At 46.4% G+C, this 25,495-nt stretch overlaps 1 protein-coding gene across 4 annotated transcripts in view; it reads left to right on the top strand.

Annotated features, from left to right (window-relative positions):
* The first annotated feature begins 15,185 nt into the window (after positions 1 to 15,185).
* Positions 15,186 to 25,495, top strand: part of TMEM181 (transmembrane protein 181) — a 36,021-nt gene continuing 25,711 nt past the window's right edge. For 2 of the 4 annotated variants that reach the window (XM_037391605.1, XM_037391603.1), the window contains exon 1: positions 23,337 to 23,459. In XM_037391605.1, coding sequence (XP_037247502.1) covers positions 23,452 to 23,459 — 8 coding nt within the window. In that variant the 5' untranslated portion in view covers positions 23,337 to 23,451. Of the gene's footprint in view, positions 15,399 to 23,336; positions 23,460 to 25,495 lie in introns of those variants that run through there. The other 2 variants (XM_037391601.1, XM_037391602.1) reach the window with 2 other exon arrangements.

Below are 25,495 nucleotides of genomic sequence, written 5' to 3'. Positions count from 1 at the left end.
CTAAGCTGATTCATGCAGTTTTAGATTGAGGTTCAAGCAGTTTTCAGGTTTTTCCTTCTTTGTGTTGGCTATTGACTTAAAATATAGTAATCTTCTGCTTCCCTGCCCTTTTTTCATGGTAATTTGGGGGGGTTCTGCCAACTACAGCACTGGTAATTGATGCAATCAGGGTAACAATCTCTGTCTCCTTTGCTCAGGAACTGAGCTAATGCAGTTTGGCTTGTTTTTCTGGAAGATGGTTTTTGGAAAGCCCCTCACTGCTGGGTGCAGCCAGCTAAATTTAACACATGGAGTTACTTGTAGTTTGTAAATAAATTATAGTTTGCTGCATCACCTTCTCTGCATTGGTACAGAAGTGTGACTAGATGAGAACACTGGAGCTGTAACTAACTAGTGATGCAAATGCAAAAGTTATCAATTAACAGGGGGTGCAGTAAACAAAATTTTTTGAGCCTTTAAGGAAATATCCTAGAAAGATTCCTGTGATCATTTTCCTGCCTCCCTAGAGGGATTAACAGCATTTATTTGGTTTTTTTAATACACAGTTGTGGTGGTTGTTGATAATGGTGCTATCTTATTTTTAAGATTTAGGTGAACACAAGGGCTGTTTGTGCCCAGTGCCCTCTATTTATGCTGCCTGGTTTAGAGGTCAGGATGTGTGCAGACATGAGGGAACAATATTTAAGCAGGGGCTTTTTAAAAAGAAGCTGGGAATGCAGCAGCTATACATACAGATAAGCTTGTATGTATGAACTGCTGACTAGATCATGAGCTTTTTGTTGATGTTCTCTGGTCAATGGCATATTCTATTTTTTATTGGCGTTACCACCAAAATAACTGTCCATAATAAAATAGCAATCTCTATACTGCTAAGTTTTTCAACAGCAGCCCAGTTTTCATTTTGTAATCTTAATGGTGTAGAGTCAGGAGCTAAGTAATTACCTAGTTGTAAGGGAGCTGTACAGGACCAGGAAAAAAAAAAAGCAGCACTTCATAACAATGGAGATTCATCTCAGAGCTTTCATCTTGCTCCTCATCCATTATACCTGTCTGTTGCATATTCTCATTTTTTGTTCTGTTTAAAACACACACATTTAAAATCTTTTTTTGTTTCATCAAAGGGAAACCTATTGATAGGGGAGAATGCTTTGCTTTGTTGCATCTCCTGATATTTTTATCCTTCCCAGCTGTTCCACATTTTCTTCTGTTTCTGACTTCCCCATGGATAAGGAGGAAAGTTGAATTTGAACTGCACTGAGTAGCATTTCTTTGTTCTTCTCCTTTCTCATTGCACTCTGTGGTGATAGTCCTCTCACTTAAAGAGTATCTTTTTTTCCCTTTGTTGCACAGTTTTGGTGAGATTAATTTCCTCCTTTTCCTTTCAAAGCCATTTAGAACTTTTTTACATTTTTGTAATCAGAAAGGATGTTTATTTTGGAGAATAGTCTATATGAGGCAGTTACAGCCAAGGGAAGATACTAAAGGTGATTTAAACATCATGGAGGCTTCTAATTGCCTTAGGCAGAGGCAGCCAAATGCAGAATCTCATCTTCAGAAGTCACGTAACTGCTTTGACTTTTAAGTGATTTCTCTATCTCATTTTATGATGCTTTCTAATGAGAGAAGCATCCTTGTTTTCATCATATCTATGAACATACCTGAAGATTCTTCTCCTTGAGCTGATGTGGTAGCTAGTATAATCTGAGGTGGCAAACATTCATTTTGACAGGCTTTATTTGTGTGGCTTAAGAGAGTCACTAAAGCCAAGATTCCAGTTTCGTTCCTAAATCCAATGCTAGTATTCCTGTTTATGTGAAACTAATAATTTTATATGCCGTTTAAAAGAATATACAGATTTTAGCAATTTGAATAGTGTCTGATCAACAGAACATATCAGTGAGTGTGAAGGAAGAGTGGACATTTTCAAAGAACGGTGGCATATGTATAATTCATACTGGAAGTTGTGCTATGAATTTCAGAAGTTCCAGATGCTGATGAAGTGTGCCCACAGGCCATAAATTGAGAGAGCAGCATCTTTGGAGAGCTGCCAGAATCCCCAATTAAATTCCACTTCTAGAGATTGTGGAAAACTCGAGTGAGAGTAAAGTGCCACTAACTGAGTATCATCAGAAGTACTGCGGTATATGCGTGATGAAAGAGCTCTCCAAAGAGTATGGCAGTAGCAACTGAGAAAAGAGAGGCTTCTGGAAGTCAGTGAAGCTGTTGGGGGGCAGAGGGATCAGCAGCATGTGAGACAGAATGTACCTTACTTCAGAAGAACTAAGAACAAAACTTACGCTGATGCATAAGTGTAAATAACTTGTATTCAGGTACATCAATGCAAAATCTACAGTGGTGGTCAGCCTGCCATCATCGCTAGAAAGGTAGTGGCCACAGAAGGTTTTTTTGTGGAAATTTTTACTGTGTGAATATTCAATGTGAAGAGAAATCAAAATAAAATGCTATATGGTGAGAATGATGATCTAAAATTCAAATATTCTGAAATAGAAGATGTTGCATACTAAGAGCAATTGACATCCATTAGGAAAATATCGTTATCCAAAGATGGTAACAATGAGCAGCTTCATAGCAAGATTGCTTGCATCTGTGAAGTTATTAGCAAGCCAATGAAGAACAGATCCAAAACCTGCAGCTGTCCTAAGCTGGAGGCCAGGTCTGAAAGACCAAAACATGGAATTCATGAGGATAAAGCAGTGTTTATCACACTCCCAAAGTTGTTGCATTAGTCTACTATGTATAGATTACTGAGTGCAAGAGACAGACAAAGTTGAGAACAATTTAATCAAAAAAACACATTTTAAATGGTTTTGAGTAGAGTTTTACAGACAACTGATGATGTCAAGTGTCTTTAAATTGGATCTCCGCATTCTTCTGGAAGAATCTTACTGTAGCAGGCAATTACGAAGTAATCAGCTGAAGAGATTCAAAGAATAGGATGTACAATGAAATTTGCTCTCAGAATAGTTGTTAGGCAGTAATTATATGAATGAGTTAGTAATCATGCAAAACAACTGACAGCCATGATTTAACTGATTAATTTCAAGGTAACTCATGAAGACCTGTAAGCACATATGGCTTTAAAATACTAGGTGGGTGTTGAAGCTTTGTTTGCAAAGTTTGAGGGCATGAGATAAATGTAGTCAGTGCTAATGAGGCAGATGCTGTCAGTCTGTTAACTGCTTGGCCAGTTTCCTCTCTGGTGGTGTTGGTACCCTATTAAAGTATGTAGAGTTATGGAAGCAGCACATAATGGTACCAGGAGGAATTGTTTTAGGCATGATTCACCTTCATAGATGCATTACAACTTGGTGTCCAAGTAGAAATATAAGATGTTTTCAAGTACCAACAGAAAGAATGGAGTTGGAAAGTGCTCAGAAAAGAATGCTGGAAGCATTTCTTGAGAAAAATATTAATTGTGCAACACAGAGAGCTAAAGGAGTTCCTGTGTGTTCCCTGGGACTGGTGACAATGAATGGGCTACAAGTGTGACTCCTACTGAGATCATCGTCTCTGTTACTACAGAATGCATTTAGTCCAAAGAATGAACAATGTTAACTAAGTGTTGATATCACCAGGTCGTTAGCACTACCCAGCTGATAACAGAAGCTGCAAAATTTATGTCATGTTTGGTATTTCCAAAAAGATGGCCAAATAAAAGGTGCAGAGATGTGCAACAGGATACAAAGCATGCGTTCATTTCAAGAACAGAACTCTGTAGCAATAGAGAAAGGGTTTTGAACCCATCAGGAACTCAGCCCTCATCCAATTTGTGGCAAAAGAGAGTACATTTATGTGCTGAATTCTCCATGTCATAAATGAGTCCCTGAGCTAATCAGTGACGTGAAAAAAATTCAGAGTTCCTAAATTGTCTTATTGAAAAGCTGATGGACTTTTTTGCATGCCGTCAGTGCCTCAAGGGACGGGTACAAATCAGCCACACTTACCCCTGAAGATGTAATTGTCCTTGAGCTGAGCCTCGAATGCAGCAATTTTACATCTTGGCCAGAATATCAGATGATTGGAACACAAGCCTGGACAAGATTCACGGGCATCCATGGAGTCGAATGCTCCTCTGAGGCTGATGTCTGTGGAGCTGAAACAAGCCTATGTGTCTTGTTTGGGATGTTCAGACTGCTAAGTGAGGGAAAGTTGGGAGACAGAAAACGCATGCAGGTGTAGCTCCAGGCACTAGTAATTTCATCACATGTCATCGAAACATAGGTGTTGTGAAATCCTGTGATGGGCAGTACTTGGTGTAGACAAGTTTATTATCCTTTCTTCCAAAATGAGTGAAGTAGGTCCCAGCTGTCTTTGGGCATGCACATGTCACTTTGCACTGTGTATGTTTACACTGGAATTTGGAGGCAGTTGCTGCAGCGCAAACCTCTTTTGCTCAGTCCTGCAAGTTGTGGCTAAACAGCTGACACCCAGAAGAATCTGAACAGGGAGTGGATGTTTGGATCATCACCACCATGGCTGCTTTTCACATTTATTATCAGGTGTGTCCTCCATGGTCAATGCACATGTCCAAATCAGTAATGCCTTTGCTTGAACAAAGAGGTGCAAACTGCAACTCTCTGCCCACCAGAAGATTAAAGATGACGAGAGAAAATGGATATAATCATTTCACTGAAGATTTGTAAGACATGGATGTAAATTATTTTGTTTGAAATAGTATTTTCCCTTAACACGTCCACATACTATAAACCACTTGTAAGATTCTATGTTGTCTGTTTATGGTGCTTTTAAACAATGAATGTATATATCATTCTTATTAATAGTCAGATTTTGACTGGTAAATATGTAAAGCTTAAATGTTACAGCACAAAACTACATCAACAACAGTCAGGGCACCATATTGAAAAGCTTCATCATCACTTTGAAGCTACCAAAGGCTGTAGGATCTGAACAAAGTCCAGCAACACTGACGTCTTCAAAGAACATTGTTAAATTTTGCTTCTTCAAATGGCACCAGCAGCTGAATTTTCTGACCTTGGTTCATTAACTCTGTGAGCTGAATGCAACTCCCAGGAGCTTTACACACAGCAAGCTCACCCAGTTAACTGGATTTTCCTCCCAGATGGTTCCTGATAATGACTTCCCTGACGCAGTGACACGGAGAAGCCCTATAACGGTTGTCTCTGCCTGGCTCAGAGTGATTGAATAAGGCACCATTTCAGCTCCTCAGTGTTGCATTCTAATAGCTTCCCTTTTTATTGTCCTGTTCTTTATCTCCTTTGATATATTCGTCAAGCCAATTAAAAAGGAAAAAAAAAAATTAAAGCCAACTTCAATGCAACACTGGCTTTCTAGCACTTGATACATGCAGCATACCGGTGAGCCTTAAAGGAACCTGATCTATCAGTGATGGTCACAGTGTGGTGGGGAGGCAGGGGCTTTTCATAACAGCGCATCAAGAATGAAGAGGGAGCATCCCCAAGGCAAACACCAGTTTCTGGGGTGCACCTGTGGTAGGAATAGGGAAGTGGGTCAGCTCACCCTACTTCATCATGCCTGCATGAGTTCACCGAGAGGGAGATTTTCCTATGGAGCAGATGATGAATGAACATACAGACTGCAGCTGTAGGGACCAAATACAATCTTGGAGAGCCAGAGGTGAGCAGGGAGCTGCAGACTGCAATAAGAGTCTTACGGTATGTCACAAAAATAAAGTAAATGTGAAACACGGATCCCTGCCGCAACAGAAATCACCTGGGACTGCAAAGCAGTGAATTTGAGCAAACTAGCAGGAGGAATATTCAAGGTAATTCCCTGAGGGACCAGACAGTACACCCACAGGCAGTTGGGAGAGACAGCTTGAATCATCAAAGAATTTGGGTCTTGAGAGCACTGCAGAGATGTGAAAAAGCAAACTGTGTTGTGTCCAGTTGCCCACAGTACAGATCTGCTGAGCGGTACCCAGGAAGTGGATTTAAACTGTGACTGATCCGAAGAGATGTAATTTCAATAATTCTCAGCTCTCTTGTGGACAGCAATAACTGGATTGAATCCTACTATAGCTTGAAACTTGCTGTACAGCCCCAAAATAAAATGCTTCTAAAGAAATTCCTTTCTCACACAAGGAGGCAAAAGATACAAGGAGGCAAAAGATACACGGAGGCATTAGGCAGCATGTCAAGAGATTCCAAGCTCCAGAGCCAGTTCTGCAATTTTAGGTCTAAAAAAAATATCTTGCTACAAAGTACATGAGCTACAAAGTACATGAGCTAACTTTAAGAAAAAATGTGGGAGCTATAATTTGTCACCCTGAACGATGCAAGATGGTATCACATACTGCTTACGGTTGGAGAACATATTGCTAGACTTGAGCACACTCAACACCTTCCTTCCTTCTCTGCTAAAATAGATGGGTAAATTTAGTGCAAGTTAAAGTACAAAATTAAATGTCCTGCCAAATGCGTTCTTCAGACAATATAGTTAATGACTTGCAGTAATAACCAGAATTGACCTGTATCAGTTCACCCTGTTTCATTCTTTTTTCAAAAGGTTGAGACTTGGCTAGTTTATCAAGAATGGCACAGAGCGGGCGAAAGGGAGTTCCAGCCAACTGCTGTGCATTTTTAATGAATTTTATATAGTCTGAGAAATTTCAGGAGCCTGAGAAAATGCTGAGCTCACAATATTTGAAAAAAAGGAAGTAGGTAGCAGGCCAGCCATGCTGGCCCCAGCAGCAGGCAACATAATAAAAAAAGATGATAGAGGAGTCAGTCAAAAACTGGAGTATAAGGATGTAAACCATGAGAAAATAATTTTAGGTGATATGTTATTATGGAGAAAAAAAGAGATCTTATCCCACTGTGTCCTTTGACACCATTATTTGAGGTTATTACCTCAATTTGTAGATAAAATTCCATTCACAGGGCATTTGATGAAATAATGCCTAGAGTCCCAGTAAAGAGATTAGCAATAACTAGTGTGAACGAGGTGTGCTTTAAATGGATTATGAATGGACCAAGTGATCTCACAAAGTAGCCTGCAACCTGGAATCGTCACTGAGTGGACTGTTTCTGATAGAATGTTGCAGAGACAGGTACTAGATCTGACCGTGAACAGGACTCGAAAGGAACTACAGGACTGTGGTTGATCAGGTCTGGACATGGCACAAAACTGCCAGAAAGGCAAACAGCACTAAAGACAAGGCAGTGAAACATCACAGACAAAATGCATTTTGAAACGTCACAGACAAAATGCATTTTTAATATAGGTGCATGTGAAATTATGCATTTAGGAGCAAGGGATGTGGGCATATCTTGAAAATCAGTAATTTAGCTCTGAAAGCTGCAGGTCTGATTTGGAGGCATAGGTCAGAGCAAAGCGCCTCAATGGGATATGTTCACAATCCCAAGACCTTCTTTCAGAAACAGCTAGTACAATCCTCAGGTTCACAAGTGGGGCAGTGGAAGGTGGAAAATTATTTCACCTGATAAAATACTGAATCTGCTTCTGCTGTCCTGGCTTTTAAACTGTCTTGGAAGAAGGGAAAGTCTTGAAAAACTATTAAGTTCAAAAACTGAAAAAGATTCCTTACAGCAAGAGATATGTCTGTTTAGCTTATTTCTTTCAGAAGAGCGTAATTAAATAATTCTCACTATCTTAAAAAAACTAACTGAACTGAAATACTGGTATCAAAAGGCACTTTAATTTAGCAGGGAAAGGCACAACAAGCACTAATGACTGGGGGCTGAAACCAAGTACAAAAAGAAGTAAGACACATTTAATAACAAAAATAATTAACACTGGAACAAGCTCAAAGAAGTTGTGGGTTCTCCATCCTGTGAAGTGTTCTGATCAAGACCGCTTTAGTTAAATGCATTTGGACAGATGTAGAGGTAAATGTGTGAAACACACAATGCCCAAAGGCGAATTGGCTCCAGAGGCATAGGTCAGTATTTGCCAAGGTCTTGGTGCCCTCATCAGCCAGATGATGACCTAGCTGGAGGACACATCTACTCCTTTGCCGTCTACACACCCAGGTTTCTTTCTTTCCTACAAGGGGAGGAGAAGTGAGGGCCTGAGGATGAGGAATCCCTGTCTTTTGCGGGCTCATGATTTAGCCACACAAGGCCCAGGAGCCTAGAAATATGCCTGAGCCCTGCAAATTAGCTGTAGTCCTAAATGGCTGAGTGGGATACGCATTTGTTGGTTTGTCCAAGAGCTCTTGGTTTGCTCTACTGGGCTACGGACACCTGCTGCAAAAGCTGTATTATCTATGGGGGTTTATTACTTTCAAAAAAAAATGTTATGTGCTATTTATAGCTGGGTATTCAACTTTGTGGTTCCAACCAGAAACAACTGGCTGCAGAAAGGAGATTCCCAAGCACAGAATAAGGTCCTGGTAATACTGCGTGTTTCTAGTTAGATCTAGCAGTATCTAAAGATTCTCAGCATTAATTTATGTGTGACTGTGCATGGAGGCAATAAACTGCTTCTAGAAGGAGAGGAGAAGTTTTCCAAAATGCCTGGCACTTTTCACTATTTCCAAGTTAGTTTTAATTGCTTCCCTTGAGCTCTACAGAAAACAGTTCAGAAACAGGAGTATTACATGTAATGGAAAAGTATTATGAAGTCTTCTATCCGAAGAACGGTGTACTGTATGGGGTGTGGGTGCCCAGGTGCTGGCAGGGAGGGCTGCAAAGGTGGTCTCTCTGGGAAGAGGCTGGGGCTGCCCTGTGTCGGGGACAGATGGTTTCAGCCAGCTCCAAAACAGACCCAGTGCAGGACACAGCTAAGCCCATCAGCAAAGCTGCTGGTGCCTCCGTAGAAACATATTTAAGAAAGAGCAGAGGCAGGAGGAGGGAACAAAAAGAGTGAGAAACAGCAGGAGAGCACCAAGGTCAGAGGACGAGGAGGTGCTTCATGGTAGGGCAGGCACCCCACCACTGCCAAGGGGCTGTGTGGCCCATGGAGAGGACGCACACAGCCCCCCTGGAGCATACACACCCCACTGGAGGGACTGCAGCCTATGGGTAAGGCCATGCTGGAGCAGGTACACCCCAAAAGAGACAGCAGCCTCTGGATGACCCACACCAGAGCACAGGAAAAGAGTGAGGAGGGAGCCGCAGAGAGAAACCTCAGTGTCCTGACTGCACCCCCACCACCGCCCATTGCCTCACGGGAGGGGACTGGGTGTAACTTGCAGTGATAACTGGGTTAGGGGAGTGCAGAGGAGAGGTGCTTGGATGAAGATGAGCCTGGGAAAGATGGAGAAAAGGTGGTTTCCTTAAGTGTGTAAATGTTTGGTTTGGGTTTTTTTGGTGTTGTTTCCCAGTGTCCAAATCAGTACTCAAATATGCATCTCAATAAATTAAATGCCCCCAGTAAACTGTGGTTTGCCTCCAACAGTAATTGGCAAGTAAGCGGTTTCCCTGTTTTTATCTCTACCCATGAGGGTTTTTGCTCCTGTTCTTTTTATTTTGTTGCCTGTCCAATTGGTTGCAGGGCAGGGTGGGGGAGTGAGCAAGGAGAGCGGGAGTTTGGTTGCCCATCCAGGGTCAACCCATCACACATTTTTAGTCCGATGTATTTTGCATTATTATTAGTCAATTAATCCTAAATATTCTTGAGAGATGAGACTATATCTCACAAGAGAAATGACTTTGAAAGGAAGGGTAATGGGCATCTTCAAATCAAAGCAAAGGTATTTTGCTTAAAATAGATACAATAAAACTGGCAGGATATGGCATTACATGTATTTTCTCAAACATTATGAAACTTTAGAAAAATACAGCTATACGGTTTGAAGATCGTGTTTAAAATTTTCTCTGAAGTACACTTGCAGCAATATGCTGTATGAGAACAGAAAAGTAAAGATGGTGATCTACGTCACTGACTTATGGTAACCAAAATACAAAGAGTAAGCAGCAATTAAAAATACGCAGTTATTCTTAAGTCTTCACTAGTTGTTACCTAGATATCACAAGTTGCTGAGTTTTTATTTACCTTATGAGTATTCCTTTTAATATGAGTGGGATATTTAAGCTAATGTATGCCACTGGTAATTATTATTCCAAGTATAGTTGACATTTGAAAGCCAGTAATCACACTGGTACACCATATTAAAATGTGAATTTATATATAGGACAGGCAACTTAGTCATGCTCCCAATTAGGCCATTTCAGTCTTCTCACTGCTCTTACATGAAAGTCAGGAGAAGAGCAACCCAGCCATTCTGAGACATACACAAGAGTGTTAATCAGGTGTCATTAGGGTTTCTTCTTTGTCATCCTTGAAATCACTTCACAAGAGATTCTTCTTAAGTTTTAATCAAAAGAGATTATAAATCTTGTTGTATTTTCCTGTCCTCACAACTCTTCAAAGCAGGATAGATTCAGGGAAGATTCATCTACAAAGATACAAAGAGAGAGTGATGAGTCTTTCTTGCTGCTGCTGTAAGGGACAGGAATGACAGCTCCAGCCAGATGTGTAGAGCTTTTTTCCTCCCAGTGATGGCAAGAGCAGCCGCGGCTCCAAAGCCCCTGTCAACAAAGGGATGATTTGTTATGGATGATCTGCCAGGGCTGTCCCAGCTGATGTCTCTGCACCACCTCTTCAAATAAGTAAGAAGCCTTGCTTCACGGTGAGCACCGTGCTCCTGCTGAGCTCCTCCAGCCTTTCTGTCCCCAGTGCCCTGCTGCGATCCTCTCCACCTGCAGCAAGGGCTGTATGGCAACAGCTGTCATTGCAAGTGGGTACCTGTGACAAAGTCATTTTCTGACAGGAGGAGGCAGTCAGGCCATGATGGCCTGGGGCAAGGCAGGAGTAACTTTTCCCCAGAATCAAGGCAGCAGTGGAGAAGAGGGCAGGGTGCACCAAAGTGCTGAGTATTCTGTGGGGCTCAGCGCAGTTTCTACTATTGCTATTTGGAGATAATCAGTGACAGGTCCTGTATGTGGTGAGACTCGGGGGCATATTTGCAACTGTGTAACAGCAGCACAGACACTCTTACCTTGGGAGAGTCATGTTTCTGTGCTTGTTTCTGTGCTATCTGATGTGCCAGTCCTTAACTACACTTGGAAGGAAAAAGGCAGTTGCTCTTTTCAGCCAGCAGCTGCCCCTACTGTCTTTCTCTGGTTCAAAAGAGTTTTGAAGGAGAAAGTATTTGCTAAGCAGCTGGACTTCTGCTTGCTTGTGGGTTTTGTTCCTTTGCTGAAAAGGAGGGACTTCAGCTGGCAGCAGTTATTCCCTTAACTTCTTTGCACCAGCTGCTATTGTTTCTGAGAGAGCCCAGAGTAATAATCCTGGTGCTTTTACATGGATTGCCAAACGTTGTATTTAGCTACTATCACAGTTTAATACATGTGGCTGATGCTGCAAAAGGCTAACTATACACAGGGGGAGAGCCAGGAAGAAATATTATGTGGAGGACTTCTGTTAAGCTCCACCTTCAAAATAAACTCTGTCCGTGTGAGGTGATACAATGAGTGCCTTGAACAGATGTTGCGTTTGATCACATCTTATTCTTAGACTCTTGGGGCTTTTGTCTCACTCATGAAGCACTCAAGGGATCAACTGAGTTCCAGATGCTTACGTTCTAACTGAGATTTATTGGACTCTCAGTATTACTTTAGTCTGGTTTGTTCTTACATGCGGTTTGATGGTGCCTCTTTTTTATTACGTGCTGTGCAAAGCAGCAAAATAGGTTGACACAGAAGGTGCTGTGCTTGGACAGATGAGTTAGGGTGCCCTGAAATGAACAGGGCAAGTCATACCCCAGAGCAGTGTCCCAGTGCAGGTCATTCATTCATTACTCTTGTATGTTGTCTGCAAAGCTGCCTATGAAACCTTGAGCTTCCTTTGCTTTTATTGAAGTTGTGCTTCCCGCAGAACAAAACGCTTTTCTCTGCCAGCCCGACCTGTGCCATGACTGCACTGACAGGATGGACCCACTGATGAAGGTAGAAGCCCGATCTGTTAGCATCTGCAGGGCTAGGGGTAGGTAACAACTAACTGAAATATTCTGTTCATTAGGTTTTAACAATAGAAAATAGATTGGCAGTTTTAATTTTAATAGAAGTGGCTGTTTAATATTAGAAGTTCATTTTAATATTTTTCTCATTTAAGAAAAAAAAAGGAAAACCTGACATTTCTTCGAAGAAAAAGCTTGGATGGAAGGTAACTTTTTTGCCTTAAAAATGTTACCTAGGAATTGCTACTGCGTCGCAAAGGAAGCGCTTTTTAAAAAAAGCAACAAGCCAGACTTGTAACTACAGTACCATTTTCTCAAAGTCACTTTTAGGTGGCTGAACATCACAGATCACCAGTGTCCTCAGCTCTTGGGTGTTTTCTTGGCTGCACAAGGCACAGCCAGCACGGCTCCGTGTGCTTTCAGTGTCTGGTCACTTCCCAGGCAGAAGAGGCCATGCACTGAAAACATTTGATTGGCACACTGGTGGTACATGCATACAGCTCTGTGTATTGCTTGCTTTGTTGACACGCTGAAGTGTTTTGGAAACTCAAAATGAATTCTTGACCTTAGCATTTCTGAGCGTTTAATTGGACCGCAATGGGAATATGCAATTAGCTTGGGTCTTCACACCAACTTCACTGTTCACAAGCCTAGTAATTTTAATCCCATAATGTCTGGTAATTAGTTGAAACATTGACTGCTTTTTTTTGGTAGCAAAAGGTGGTGGGTTAATATATGGTCAGCGCTGACACCTTCTCTGAGTAACCTGCAGGCCTGACCGTCAGCCTTCCACAGCGGGTGTGATTTCCTCCTGAGGCACTCGAGGTGCAGGGGACACACACTGCTTGGAGCCAGCCTGGATAATGTTCAGCACAACAGGGAGGAAAACAGATTGCACGTCAGGAACGGTGCTGCTTTGGGCCCTTGGGCAAACCCTGGTTTGCGGTGTGGGGTGTGAGAAATAAATGCAATAGAGGTCATTTCATTGTAAGTAATTAAATGGTAATCTGTTTTAAATCTTTGAGCCTTTTTTTTTATTATTTTGCTACACTAACTGCGCAACTCCTAGTAGTGAATGTGGGTTTACTCTGCTGAAGCTTTAAGTGCTTTATTTCCTCCTTTTGGTAAATATTTAAAGATCCCATTGATTATTCCTATCTCTGAGCCTGAGAGCTGGAAGCAGCACATTCATCACACATAACAAATTTTAATTCTTGCTTTGAGGGAAATCATGGCTAAATCTTAATCACAAATGAAATGTTTACCCTGAAATAAACACTTCCAGGAAAATGACTACATCAGCCACATGTATGTAACGAGCAGGGTGCTGGTGTGTTACAGCACACAGGCAGTCACAATCGTGCAAGGGACCTGCTAAGCCTGTCCTGAGGTTTCAGAGTAGCTGTTCAGAAGCTGTTCAGGCTCTACCCTAACTCTGGCTGGGCTCTGTGGTCCTCTTCAGAGACTGTTCCAGAGCAATAGTCCTGTGCTTGTTAGGAACCTTCTAGCCTCCAGCCTAAATGTGCATGTGGCTTCTATCCTGCTGCTACATCTTCTCAGGCTTAGAAACATTCAGAGTTAGGAAACAGAAATTCTTAGCCAGAGGCCAGCCTTCCTCTCATGCTCTTTCCCCCAGCCACCTGCCACAGGACTTTTTTGTCCCTCTCCCACTGTACCACCAGGAATAACTTCTTGTCAGCACATATTGGTGAGGTATCGAAGTGGGCTTTTACAGTAAAAGTGCATGTCCCAGCCTTCGTGTGGGATAAAATACAGAGTAAGGGCAAAGCCGGGAAATATCCCGGGCCAGCTTCCTGAGCACGAATGGGAAAGACATTTACATGGGGCAGTGCAGAGGCTCTCCAGAATTTATTACAACATATCAATAGCGATGCATTTTCATATTTAATATGGATACCATCATTGCCATTCATCCATGGAAATGATTAAGATTTTAATTGATAGAATAATTTAAAACAGAGTTAAAATGTTTTAAGGTTGTTTAAGAAGAAAAATTTAATACAAATTAAGCTAATACCTCATGCTGGAAATTGACCAGAGCGCAGCAGAAGTCACTCTGAAAATCAAAACAGCTTTGTTCATAATGCTGGAGCATTATGCCCAAAAAAAGTGGATTTCCCACAGGATTTCTTTCCTGTGCTAGGCCTTCTTCAGTGGTGCCAGCCGGCCTCATTTTGGTGGGATAAAAGATCCCATAAAAACCGGGACATCCACTTCAGGTAGAGCTGGTGTGCTTTGAAGAACAGACCGGTTTTATTTTACACACACACACCCCGATGTTGGCAGCAGAGGTAACGCGCGGCCTTTCCCTGCTTCCCCGGGCGCTGCGGGCAGGCCGGGCCGGGGGAGCCCCCGCTGCCCGGCATCAGCCACGGGGGGCGGAGAGGCCTTGGCCCCGCAGCCGGCACCCTGGCGCCGCGCCGGCTCCGCAGCCCAGCCCTGCCCCGGCCCCGCAGCCCAGCCCTGCCGCCCTGCCCCGCAGCCCTGCCCTGCCCCGGCCCCGCAGCCCTGCCCTGCCCCGGCCCCGCAGCCGGCACCCTGGCGCCGCGCCGGCTCCGCAGCCCAGCCCTGCCCCGGCCCCGCAGCCCAGCCCTGCCGCCCTGCCCCGCAGCCCTGCCCTGCCCCGGCCCCGCAGCCCTGCCCTGCCCCGGCCCCGCAGCCGGCACCCTGGCGCCGCGCCGGCTCCGCAGCCCAGCCCTGCCCCGGCCCCGCAGCCCAGCCCTGCCGCCCTGCCCCGCAGCCCAGCCCTGCCCCGGCCCCGCAGCCCAGCCCTGCCCCGGCCCCGCAGCCCTGCCCTGCCCCGGCCCCGCAGCCCTGCCCTGCCCCGGCCCCGCAGCCGGCACCCTGGCGCCGCGCCGGCTCCGCAGCCCAGCCCTGCCCCGGCCCCGCAGCCCAGCCCTGCCGCCCTGCCCCGCAGCCCTGCCCTGCCCCGGCCCCGCAGCCCAGCCCTGCCCCGGCCCCGCAGCCCTGCCCTGCCCCGGCCCCGCAGCCGGCACCCTGGCGCCGCGCCGGCTCCGCAGCCCAGCCCTGCCCCGGTCCCGCAGCCCTGCCCTGCCCCGGCCCCTTTCCCCGGGCGGGGCGGGGCAGCGGCCTTCCCGGGCACCGGCCGCCCCTCTCCGTGGTGCTGAAGCGGCTCCCGCCGCCCCCGCGGGCGCGGGCCGTGCGCCGAGGGCCCGCCCCTGCCGCCGCCGCCGCCGCTGCGGCTCCTGCGCCGCCCCCGCCCCGCGGCCGCGCAGCGCCGGGCGGGCTCTGGCGGGGCGCCATGGCGGAGCGCGGGGCCTGAGGCGGCGCGGGGCGCCATGGAGGCGGATTTCGCCGCCTTCGGGAGCCCGCTGTGCGGCGAGGTCAAGCGCTTCTGCAGGCGGGTGCGGGAGACCTACCGGGAGATCAAGGAAGACCTCACCCCCTACAAGGATGACCGCTACTACCGGTACGGGCGCGGGCGCGGCTCTCCCCGGGGCTCCGCGGCTTCCTCCGGCCTGGCCTCCGCGGCGCTCGGCCGGCGGCTCCGGAGGGGACCGGGCCGCCACCGGGAGCGAGCCGGGGGATGCTGGGCGGGGACCGGCACCGGCGATCTGAGGCCGGGCTTCGGGCGACGAGCCCCGGCGGCGCAGCGGGAGCCGCCGCCCCAGCCCGGGGCCGTGTTCCGGCGGGCGGCGCCGCGGGGCCCGGGCCCTGCAGTCCCGCCGCGGCGGTACCGGGGCCGCAGCGCCTCCGGGCAGAAAGCCCAGCGCCGCCGTTCCCCACCTCCCGCGTTCCCGTCCTTACATCGGTGATACCCGCAGTTCCCATCTGCATCCCTCCGTGCACGCCTTCCCCTGCCCTAGCGAGGCGGCGGAACGTGGTCTGGAGCACCGTGAACCGGCCCTAGGACAGGGACAAGCGGGCGGCGAAAGCAGTGGCCGGCAAAGGGACGGGTGCACTGAGCAGGCTGCATCCATGTTCCTGCCGTGCGTGGCCCTGTCTCCCGTTTCCCTAAATGACCAGTGATGGCGGGAGACCGTTCGTGCTCAGGGATTACACAAGGCTAGGGAGGTCTCCAACGGCGTTGGAGGACGGGCTTAGAAAAGAAAAGAATTTTTGGATCGGAGAAAGGGTCTGAAAAAGTAGAGCGAGAATCAGGAGAAACAAATGCCAGGAAACAGAATGAATCTCTTCAGCCCAAATACAGGTTGTGGGGAACAAACAGTTGGGTAGCTTTTTTTTTTTTTTCTTTTTTTCGGTGGGAGGGGAGGTATGGGAATTATACTACCTTATAAAATACCTTCTTTCAACAATGACATTGTCTTATACATGTGAAAAAGGTCATTTGGGCATACAGCAAAAGCATGGTTTGTAAGATGTGAGAATTAAAACATCTACTTCAGTCACCACTCCAGACCTCAGCTGCAGCTGTGTCCAGTTCTGGGCACCACACTTGAAGGGCTTGCCAATGGAAGAGAGCATAAGGACAGAGATATGGATAATCAAAAGCCTAGCAAACATAGGTGTGAGGAAAATTTGGGGTTGCTCCCCGAAAAGAAGAAACATCCAAGTTGGAGCAACAGGAATTTCTGTAAAGAGAAACTTTAAGTTTGTCTTGGACAAAAGATTACAGAGTAATATTAATTGAAGTAGTGAAAGCTCGTATTAGACATTAAGAAAAAACTTCTGAATGGGAAGGATGGTAAAACACTATAGAAAGAACTATCCAGGGAGGCTGTAGCATTTCCATCATCTGGAGGTCTTTAAAAACTTTTCACAAATGCGTGCCAAGAAAGACGTAGGTCTGGCAGATGCTCTCTTGAGACAGAAGGAAAAATTAGGTACCTTGTGAAGTCTCTTTCAGCTCTATTTTACTATAAATCTGAGCATAAGGACTTCTGCCTCTTTGTGCATGGTGCCCCAGTTCTTCTGCTTTGATCATTTGACCCCAGTATTCTGTGCCTGTTTTCCCAGGGAAGGGGCAGGTGGCCCATTAGATTGAAATTGTCTCATTGCTCACAATGGTAAAGCCTACAGAGAGTCACAGAGTTTGGAAACACTGCCTGACAGCTTGGCAGAGTTCACCATAACCATGGTCCTTCCTGTCAAAACAGGGGCTCTTTGTACCTGAGCATGCTGTGAGAAGCCATGGGCGGTGGTAAAGAGCGATGGAAATGTGCCTGTGTGCACCTGGCAGCATGATAATGAATATCGGCACTAGAATGGAGAAAGAGGGGAGGCATAAGCTTCGAATTAAGGAATAAGAGGTCCTGGGAGAGGCATTTGTTCAGCTTTGTTTCCAGAAGAAACTTGAGCTCTCCAAGGTAAATGGTTATTAACTCATTTTTATGACTTTAAATGTGTATGGAGGGACTTTCTGGGTTGAAAAGAGAAGGTGCTAGCCCACCGCATCAAATGAGCTTGTACAGTTAGTGCTAGATTGCCCTTTCTTCAGTAAGAATATCCCCAAGAGTTATCAGCTGCAGGTCATCTAGAATGAAATGGGGTTAATATTGGGCTCTTGGCAAGGAAATAACATTTCATGACTTAGAAGTCATGCTAGTACTTCCCTGCATTCCCAAAACCCTAACCTAAGTGACCTGCAATAAAATTAGTTTACTGTTACTGTCACTGCATACCTGCTGTTCTGGTGAGTGCTTCCCTTCAGCATGATGGATGGATGTAGCAACGGCATCTGCCTTTTAGATTCTAACTCTCCCTTAAGGGATCAAGAATTCGATACTTCATCCTCTCTATTTTATTCAGTATGTTTGGTCAGGTTATAAATAAGTACATTCAGGGATGTAATGGAGATACTGCTCTGACAGCAGGCAGAATTTTGGAAGTTTGACCAAGGAAAGGCTGTGTGGCTTGCCTTTACTTCAAACCAGGCAGGTTCTTCAAAATAGTAAGGTTACTAAAAGCAAGTAATATTTTATACCAGACTAACAAAATGAAGAGATGGTAAAACCACATAAAAGCATGTTTTTCTCTCTCACACACTGTATTCACAAATATGAGGCTATCAACCGCTGCTAGCCTTAACTCTCCCCTCCCACCAGTTGAGCACAGCCATTGGGCCTTCAGCTGGTGGTTTCCATCGCCTCTTCAGAAACAGTGGTCAAGTTCATTAAGTGGTAGGAAAGGAGAGGCTGGGGCAGGGCAGGGGGTGGGTGGGTTTGCAAGTAATGTTTTCTAGAAAAAAAAAAATTGCTGCTGCAGTCTCACTCCTGATTTCTGTAAGGGCTTCCTTCTCTGAGTGCCAACAGAAAAACTCAAAACTGGAAAGCTTTGGAGCAGAGCTGGTGCAGAAATGGAAAAACACCAAGCAGTCCCCTTTGTGACTGGCAGGGAAACAGCTTTTCTTGACTCAGGAGTGCTTGTTGTATGCTGTGTTGGTATGTGCTTATTCTCAGTGACAGGGGATTCGGTGTGAAGGGATGACCTAGCTCAGAGACGGCTGATGAAGCTGTTATCCCAAGTAACTATGCTCTCACTGCACAGATGGCTGAGTCACTTCAGATTCAGATCTGAGGCTGTCCCAGTTCAGTGATATCTTTTGGTGATGGTTTCCTTTAAAGCACGGTGCTCTTGAACGTGTGGTTTAGCAGCTGTCTGTGAGCAGCCTGTTCTTTGGGCAGGGGTGAAAACTAAGGGTGGCAGGCTCCTCAGCCACCTCAAGCCACATCACCCTTACGCTGCATAGCCCCAGGGCACTCATCCACACTATAGAGATGAAGGGGTGTCCGTGTTAGTTTGTTCTGCTCAGCAGCCCAGTATAGTCTGTACATTGTGCATCCTGGTGTATTTCCCCACAAACAAGCACGAGTTTACCCAGCCATCTGGGAGAGGTGGAGAGAGCAGGGTTGGCCGTGGCTCAGCGCACTAACTGACGCCATCTGCCTGGGTTAAGAGTTCCCTTAGGCAGACATGGCACTTCATGATATGCTTGTGAAAGAAACTATTTATTTACAGACTAATGGGTGTCATATTAAATAACCTCATTGGTAACTCCAATACCAGGTCGGTCTGGACTTAGTACACCTAGGATTAGTCTGTGGTACACCAGGAGATGCTTGGTGTGGTAGATAAGCTCAGAGAAGGCAGACTGGAATAGTGTTGGGCTCTCCCATCAGTCTTGGGCACCACTACAAAGTGCATCAGATCTATTACAGCAACTTCAGGGTTGTTCTAATTTATACACCTGACAAATTGGTCTGAAGAAGCCACTTGAATGAACAGTTTGTTGCCTGGTGTCTCTCCCTCCCACTCCAATATGTCCCTTCCTCCCCTAGCATGCCTTCTGGCCCGGATGGCAGGGCAAGGAGAGGAGGGCTGGCAGCTGACAGCAACCTCCACTGCACTAGGCAATTTTAACTAAGCTATGGGTACAAAAAGAACTTAGTACAAATGTTACTAAAGCATCTACATTTTTATTTCTTCGACATGTGGTCTGTGACATATACAAAGCTTATCAGAAGACAGCAGGCCTCACAGCAGGCCTCCCAATCAGCCGACAGTTATTTCAGTGGGAGTTTCATAACTCGATCCCCTAGCTAATGTCAAAGAGTTCAGCATGCTGAAAACATTTTGATAGGAAAGCAAGCAATGAAAGTGCCTACCTGACAGAGAGTAGAGAGCAGGAAAGTGGCCAAACTGTGGTGTGACATCACAGTTGCATAACTAAGTAACAGCTTGGTACTCTTGAAAAATCAACTTCTAGGTTAATGAACATATCCCACTGGCCAATCAGCTTATACAAGGAAGCACAGTGTTGATGCTGAATTTAGTAATAATACCCGGAGATTAAGATAAATGACCTACAATCTGCCCTGCTTTAAATAAGGGATACATTTTAAACTCCTATCATTCAATAATATGACATTTTGTACATCAAAAAGAAAAGACTACATATAGGACATCGTGAAACTTATTATTTAACTTGCAGCTTTAATTAATGCTTGATGTTGCTTATATGGGTAACAGAAGTGGTAATTATAGATGATACCGATATTCTTAATTCCTCAGCATCTCCTACGAGTGTTTCCAGTTCATGAAAACATAGCTAATCTTCAAAACATGTGGGAAAAGTTCATTCACAGTGGTTCTGCTCCCTTAACAAAAAGACCACAGAACAGCACATCATTTACTCAGCAACAGAGAGAAGCTGTTCATTTTTCCTTTGAGAAACTAGTGTCTGTGTGCTTCAGAGAAACTAGAAGTTTGCCAGAGGGCTGTTGTGATAAGGATACGCTTCTTCCCACCTTCTTAAAATCTTTCCCAAGTGCTCAAAGTGCAAGTCTCTGAGAAGCCAAGGGGTCAGCAAGACCTTGCTAGAGAACTGCTGTGAAATTCCCTGAAGGTTCATGCTGCTGCCAGCCTAGCCCCAGGCAGGACCTTCAGTGGCTGCTTCAAGCCACAACTGGTACCCTTCTCTTGTTCTTACAGGGCTCACTGCTGGGTCCTGGCAACTGGGGGAAGAACCCAAATGACCCCAGTGTGAAGTACACAGCTAGGGCTAGAAGGCTTGAAACAGCAGCAGGAGGAGGAGACTTAACACAGTAGCTTCATGATGGCTTTAAGCTGCCATAAGCTGGCTCTGTGGCTGGAAGAAGCCATCCTAGCTCTCCTAGTCACACATTTTGCTCTTTTCCTCGTCTGCCCACAAATGTTCCTGGTAGCTGCACAATGACAGAGCAACCAATCCAGCAAAACACCATTTTCTTTCTGAGTTACTTGCAACTCAGATAATTTCCATTATTTGATTCACCACTACTGCACAAACATTTGTGCTCGCAAAAATCAAAGAGCTACGGAGAGGCTGGATTTCACCTTTTGTCACTAAAGCTGTAGGTAGGAGCCATGAAAGTATAAACTGGTCATGAAAGCATAGCGTTAGTGTTAAGGTGGTTAGTGTAAACAGAATCCTAGCTGAGCTGGCATTCAGCCTTCTTGTTCATAGATCAGCCTGCCTCTTCTTGCAAGCCTCATTCACCATACACCATCCACTTTCTACAACGTATGAGGCAGACAGTAGCTTCTTGCACTGTTTCACCCCAGAACACGTCAGACAAGGCACTGAGTGGCACCTTCTTGCAAGGGGCAAAGCAGAGTGAGACTGACTGATTCTGCATTTGTGGAGGGAGAGGGGTTTCACAGTACCTTCCCTCTGAGCGTTTAGTTTGTAAACTCAATGCCACTATTTTGACAGCACTTACAGGTTGCAATGCATGTGTTTACAATGTATTCACAACCCTTTGAAAGCTGGTAGATGGCAAAGAGAAATGTGGTCCCATGGCTGATTGAAGTGAGCTGGATTTCAAACTCTGCCATCCACACGCTGTTCTCTGAGTGACTTTCGGCTAGGCTGTCTCTCTGTGCTTCAGTTTCCTACCCATTCAATGAGAAGAATGTATTTTTATTTTGAGGAGAATACATTGATTCATGTTAGTGAAACATCTGAGTGCCAGAGGGATCGCAGCAGTTATACAAATAGCTCAGATGTGTGCACATAAATGGTAGCAGTCGTAACTCTGCAACTGTGCCTCCCAGAACACTGGAAATGGTCACAGATGCTGTAAACATCATTCCATCATTTTCTGGTCAGAGAGAACTTGTTGGGGAAGCCTGAAGTCTGCTGAGAGCGAGGCAATGCATGTCATATCACCTATGACCTAATGACTTCAAACTGTGGCTTGGTAGTGCTATCTTGTTCTGAACAGATACAGTTTGTTAGGTTGTCCTGATTTCTCAAACCTTTGTTTTCTGCCCTACAGTAGCAATTCCTGTTGATTTCAGATTTATAAATGCCTTTATTTCATCACTTCATATTATGCATTTCTCAAGACAGCCTTTTTATGAGATTACTAGATAATCATCAGTGGTGTAATTCAAAGATCTAACTGATGGGACAAATATGGTATCAATGTCTGAATTAATTCCCAGCATGTTTCTTTTGGGTTTAGTGGTGCTACACAAGATACACACTGGGTCCCACAGGTCACCAGTAATTACATGAATTACCTGTAAGGCAACTGAATGAAATTAATAATACTGTTAATGTTAAGTACCTTTAAAAAGGAATTGCAATAAAGCCATCTTACCATCTAGAGTAAGCTTTTATGGACGTATTTGATTGTTGAAGAGATAATTTTTAAATTATATGTTGACTGATCTATCTAAACATTTCTGGAGTCATCCTGGGTTGGCAATATATATATGACAAATACCAAAGCCAGGAAGTTACTCGGAATTTTATCCTAGACTAGACACCAGGTATTTTATCCTAGACATGTGTTGAAGTGCTGGCTTTCTATCAGAAATTAGCTCAAAATATAACTTGGCAAAATCCCTAAAGCTGCCTAGTTTTGATCATTGCTACCCAGTGGATCCGTTGACAATCTTTGTTGCCCAATCCCAGGACATTTAATAGGAAAGTGGAACAAAATCCAACTGTACCTCAACATTTGTGCAAGAGCAAAATGGTGTTAGGTGCGATCTGGAGATTTTTATTAAGCAGTATCTTCAAACCAGTAGCTGGTGACTGGGAGCTGACCGAATTCTCTGTGAGCACGATACCTCAGTCACATCTCGAACACCACGAAGCTGCGTACAGGTGACTGCAGTGATAGCATTTTCATTCCGCTGGAAGAGCCATTGCCATTTGGTCAGGCTGGGAAAAAATCCCATCACATCTGCCAGCCGGGAGGCTGTCTCTAACGGGCACTAAACCAGCACGTGTTCACCACAGATAAGTCACCTCAGGCCTTACGCCTCAAATGGGCAGGTTTAGATCAGATCCAGAACCAATTCTCTGTCTTACATGTTTTCTGTTTATAAGGTTACATTTCCCTGATACACGTGGCTTCTCCTGCTACACCACCAGCTGACGCGCGCGCTGGAAACGTGGAAAATGCCGCCGCCACCCCAGCGGGGCGGCCCGTGTCGAAGCCCCGGTGGGCGGGGGAGGCCCAGCCGCTCAGGGCCTTTTCCCCAGAGCCCAGGTAGCACCTCAAAGGGCCGAAGCTCAGCGCCGGGCCCCGGCGGCCCTCCCGCGGCCCCGGGGGGGGGTGGCGGCCGGTGACTGCGCCCGGCGCCCGTCCCTCGCCCCGGCGCTCCCGCTGCGGAAAAGCGGCGGCTGCAGCCGGCAGTACGGCGCGGGAGGCGGCGGATGGCCCCTCAAGGCCGCGGGCCGGGCCCTGCCCGCCGCGGCTGCTCAACGCGGGGCCGCCAGCCGCTCCCCGCGCTCCCCGCACCGGCGCGGCGCCCGGCCGCCAGCCGCAGAACGCCGGCCCGTGTCCCCTCCGGCCCGCCGTAGCGCCGCCGCCCCCCGCCGGCAGCGCTGCCCTCCGGCCCCCCGGCTGCGGAGCGGCGGGGGCTGCCGTGACGTCTCCCGAGTCGCGTGGCGGCCGGGTGACGCACGCGGAAGCCGCCGCGGGGCGCCGCTCGCGATTGTGCCACGGCAGCGGCGGCGGCTCGGGGCGGGGGGGAGGCGCCTCCAATGCGCATGCGGCGCCGGGATGGAGCCGTGAGTGGTGGGCGGGGGAGGAGCGGGGTGGTCGCGGCTCGCGCGCCGGGGACCCTCGCGCGTGCTGGGCGGGGTGGCGGCTCGCGGGGGGCTCGCGCGGCTGCCCTCGCGCGCGGGCGCTGGCGGGGCGGGAGCGGCCGTTAACGGCTGGCGGGAGCCCGCTCGCCCGCCCGCCCGCCCGCTTGCATACCCGTCTGCCCGCCGGGCCGGCCTGCGGCTCCGGGTGCCCCCCGGCTGCCGCCAGCGCCGCCCGCTGGGTCTCGGGGCGGGGGGGCAGGCACCGGCCCGCCGTTACCGGGACCTGCTTGTTCGCTTGGGTCAAGGTCCGGAACGGGGAGCAGAAACGCCTTCCGCTGGCCGGGTGCGGGAATCTGGGCTTTTCCCCTGTGAAGACCTGGATCTTGCCGTTCAGGTTACATACGTTAATTCTCGTTAAGGAAGTGCGGTTACGGCCGGTTACGTTCATGTCCCGGGGCCATGGTTCGCCAGCCCGCGCCTTGCGAGCGCCAGCCCGCTCCGAGCGGACCGCGGCGGCCCCCCCGCTGCTGCGGGGAGTGAATCCCGTCGCAGCCCCGCGCCCGTCTTGTGTCTGAGAAGGAAAAAGTAAAACTTGTTTTCCCGGATATGTTTTCGCATGGATAGAGGCATCGCCGTGACTAATTGTTCAGAGTTCAATGAACACAACAAACAAAACGCTGAAAAAAAGCACCAAACCTACCGCGTGCTCGCAAGCTAGACAGCATAGTCGTGGTTAGCTGTCAGTTGTCATAGAGCAGTGCTGTGAAATGCTGTCAGTATTAACTGCATGCATCTTTTTATGTAGTCACGTGCTGCCTCATTAGCTACTAACCATTGCAGAATACATCTGCAGGAAGAAATTAAAGGTCTCCTGAGGGACACTGAAGCAAGCTGTGTCTTTAAACTGTGAGAAAGTGCAATAGACCCAGGACTATGAATATAGGTAGCATATATAATCATTTATATCAAAGTGGGTTTGATGGATTTATTTGGGAGTGAGCCTAGAATAGAAGAGAGCAGTTGGAGGCAGAGGTGTTGAGGTCAGCATGCCAGAAAAACTGTTCTGGGTAAAAGTTATTTCTGATTTTAATATTAAACTTTGTGCTACCTACTGCTTAATCTCAATTTTGTCACAGCCTTCCCATCTGTAAAGTGAGAGTCTTAAGTGAAAACTATTGTATAAGAGGCTTTGTTTTCTGTGATTGTCTTTGTAAAGACTGTGATGCAGGCATGAGAAGTGATTTCAAGTTGGGGAACGGCTTGAGAACCATTTTGCTTAACCATTTGAGCCAAAACTTTACTCAAAGAGCAAGATTTAACCTACCCTTACATCTCACTTATGGATGGTTTCTGAAAGATTGCAGGTTTTATGAGTGTGCATTTCCATAGTTCACTCTATCACGGATTGCGTTAGTGCAGTTTAGTTCTTACCGGCTGCTGTTTGAGATGTCAGAGTAAAATAATTCTGCTTCTGTCTCTGTGCTTTCTGCTCTTTTGCAGTTGGTTTTAGACATATCCATTTTAATTATAAAATATGTAGTTTCTGTCTCAGGATAAAACTCAGTACAGGTGGTAAAAGCTGCCTGAAAAATCTGCAGACTCTTGGATGGCTGGTCTTGAGCTTCAGGCTGCTCTGGCTAGGCTGATGGAAGCGTCTTCCATTGGTAAAGCAAAGCACAGTTCTTAACTCATTTGAATAGATGCTTCCAGAATGAGGAAGCTTTTTTTGCTTTTTCCCATAAACGCCTGTAAAACATTTTATTCTTTATTATGCCTTCCGGATGTAAGAAAGAAACTGCTAGTTGGGGGATCATCCAACTTGCATTTATGTATATTAATAAATTTTGTATCATCTCTTTCCGAAAGGCAGATGTTAAACAATGAACATACAGGAAGATCATTTTATCTGCTTTGTATGTCAGCTGGTGATAGGTTGAAGTGAGACATTGAAACCACACAAGGAAATTCTATACATCATGTGATAGGAACGCTACAAATTTTTGTTTGTTGTCGTGATA

The sequence above is a fragment of the Falco rusticolus genome, chromosome 6, assembly GCF_015220075.1.
Source record: "Falco rusticolus isolate bFalRus1 chromosome 6, bFalRus1.pri, whole genome shotgun sequence".
NCBI lineage: Eukaryota > Metazoa > Chordata > Aves > Falconiformes > Falconidae > Falco > Falco rusticolus.
This window is presented reverse-complemented; position numbering and strand designations above follow the sequence as displayed.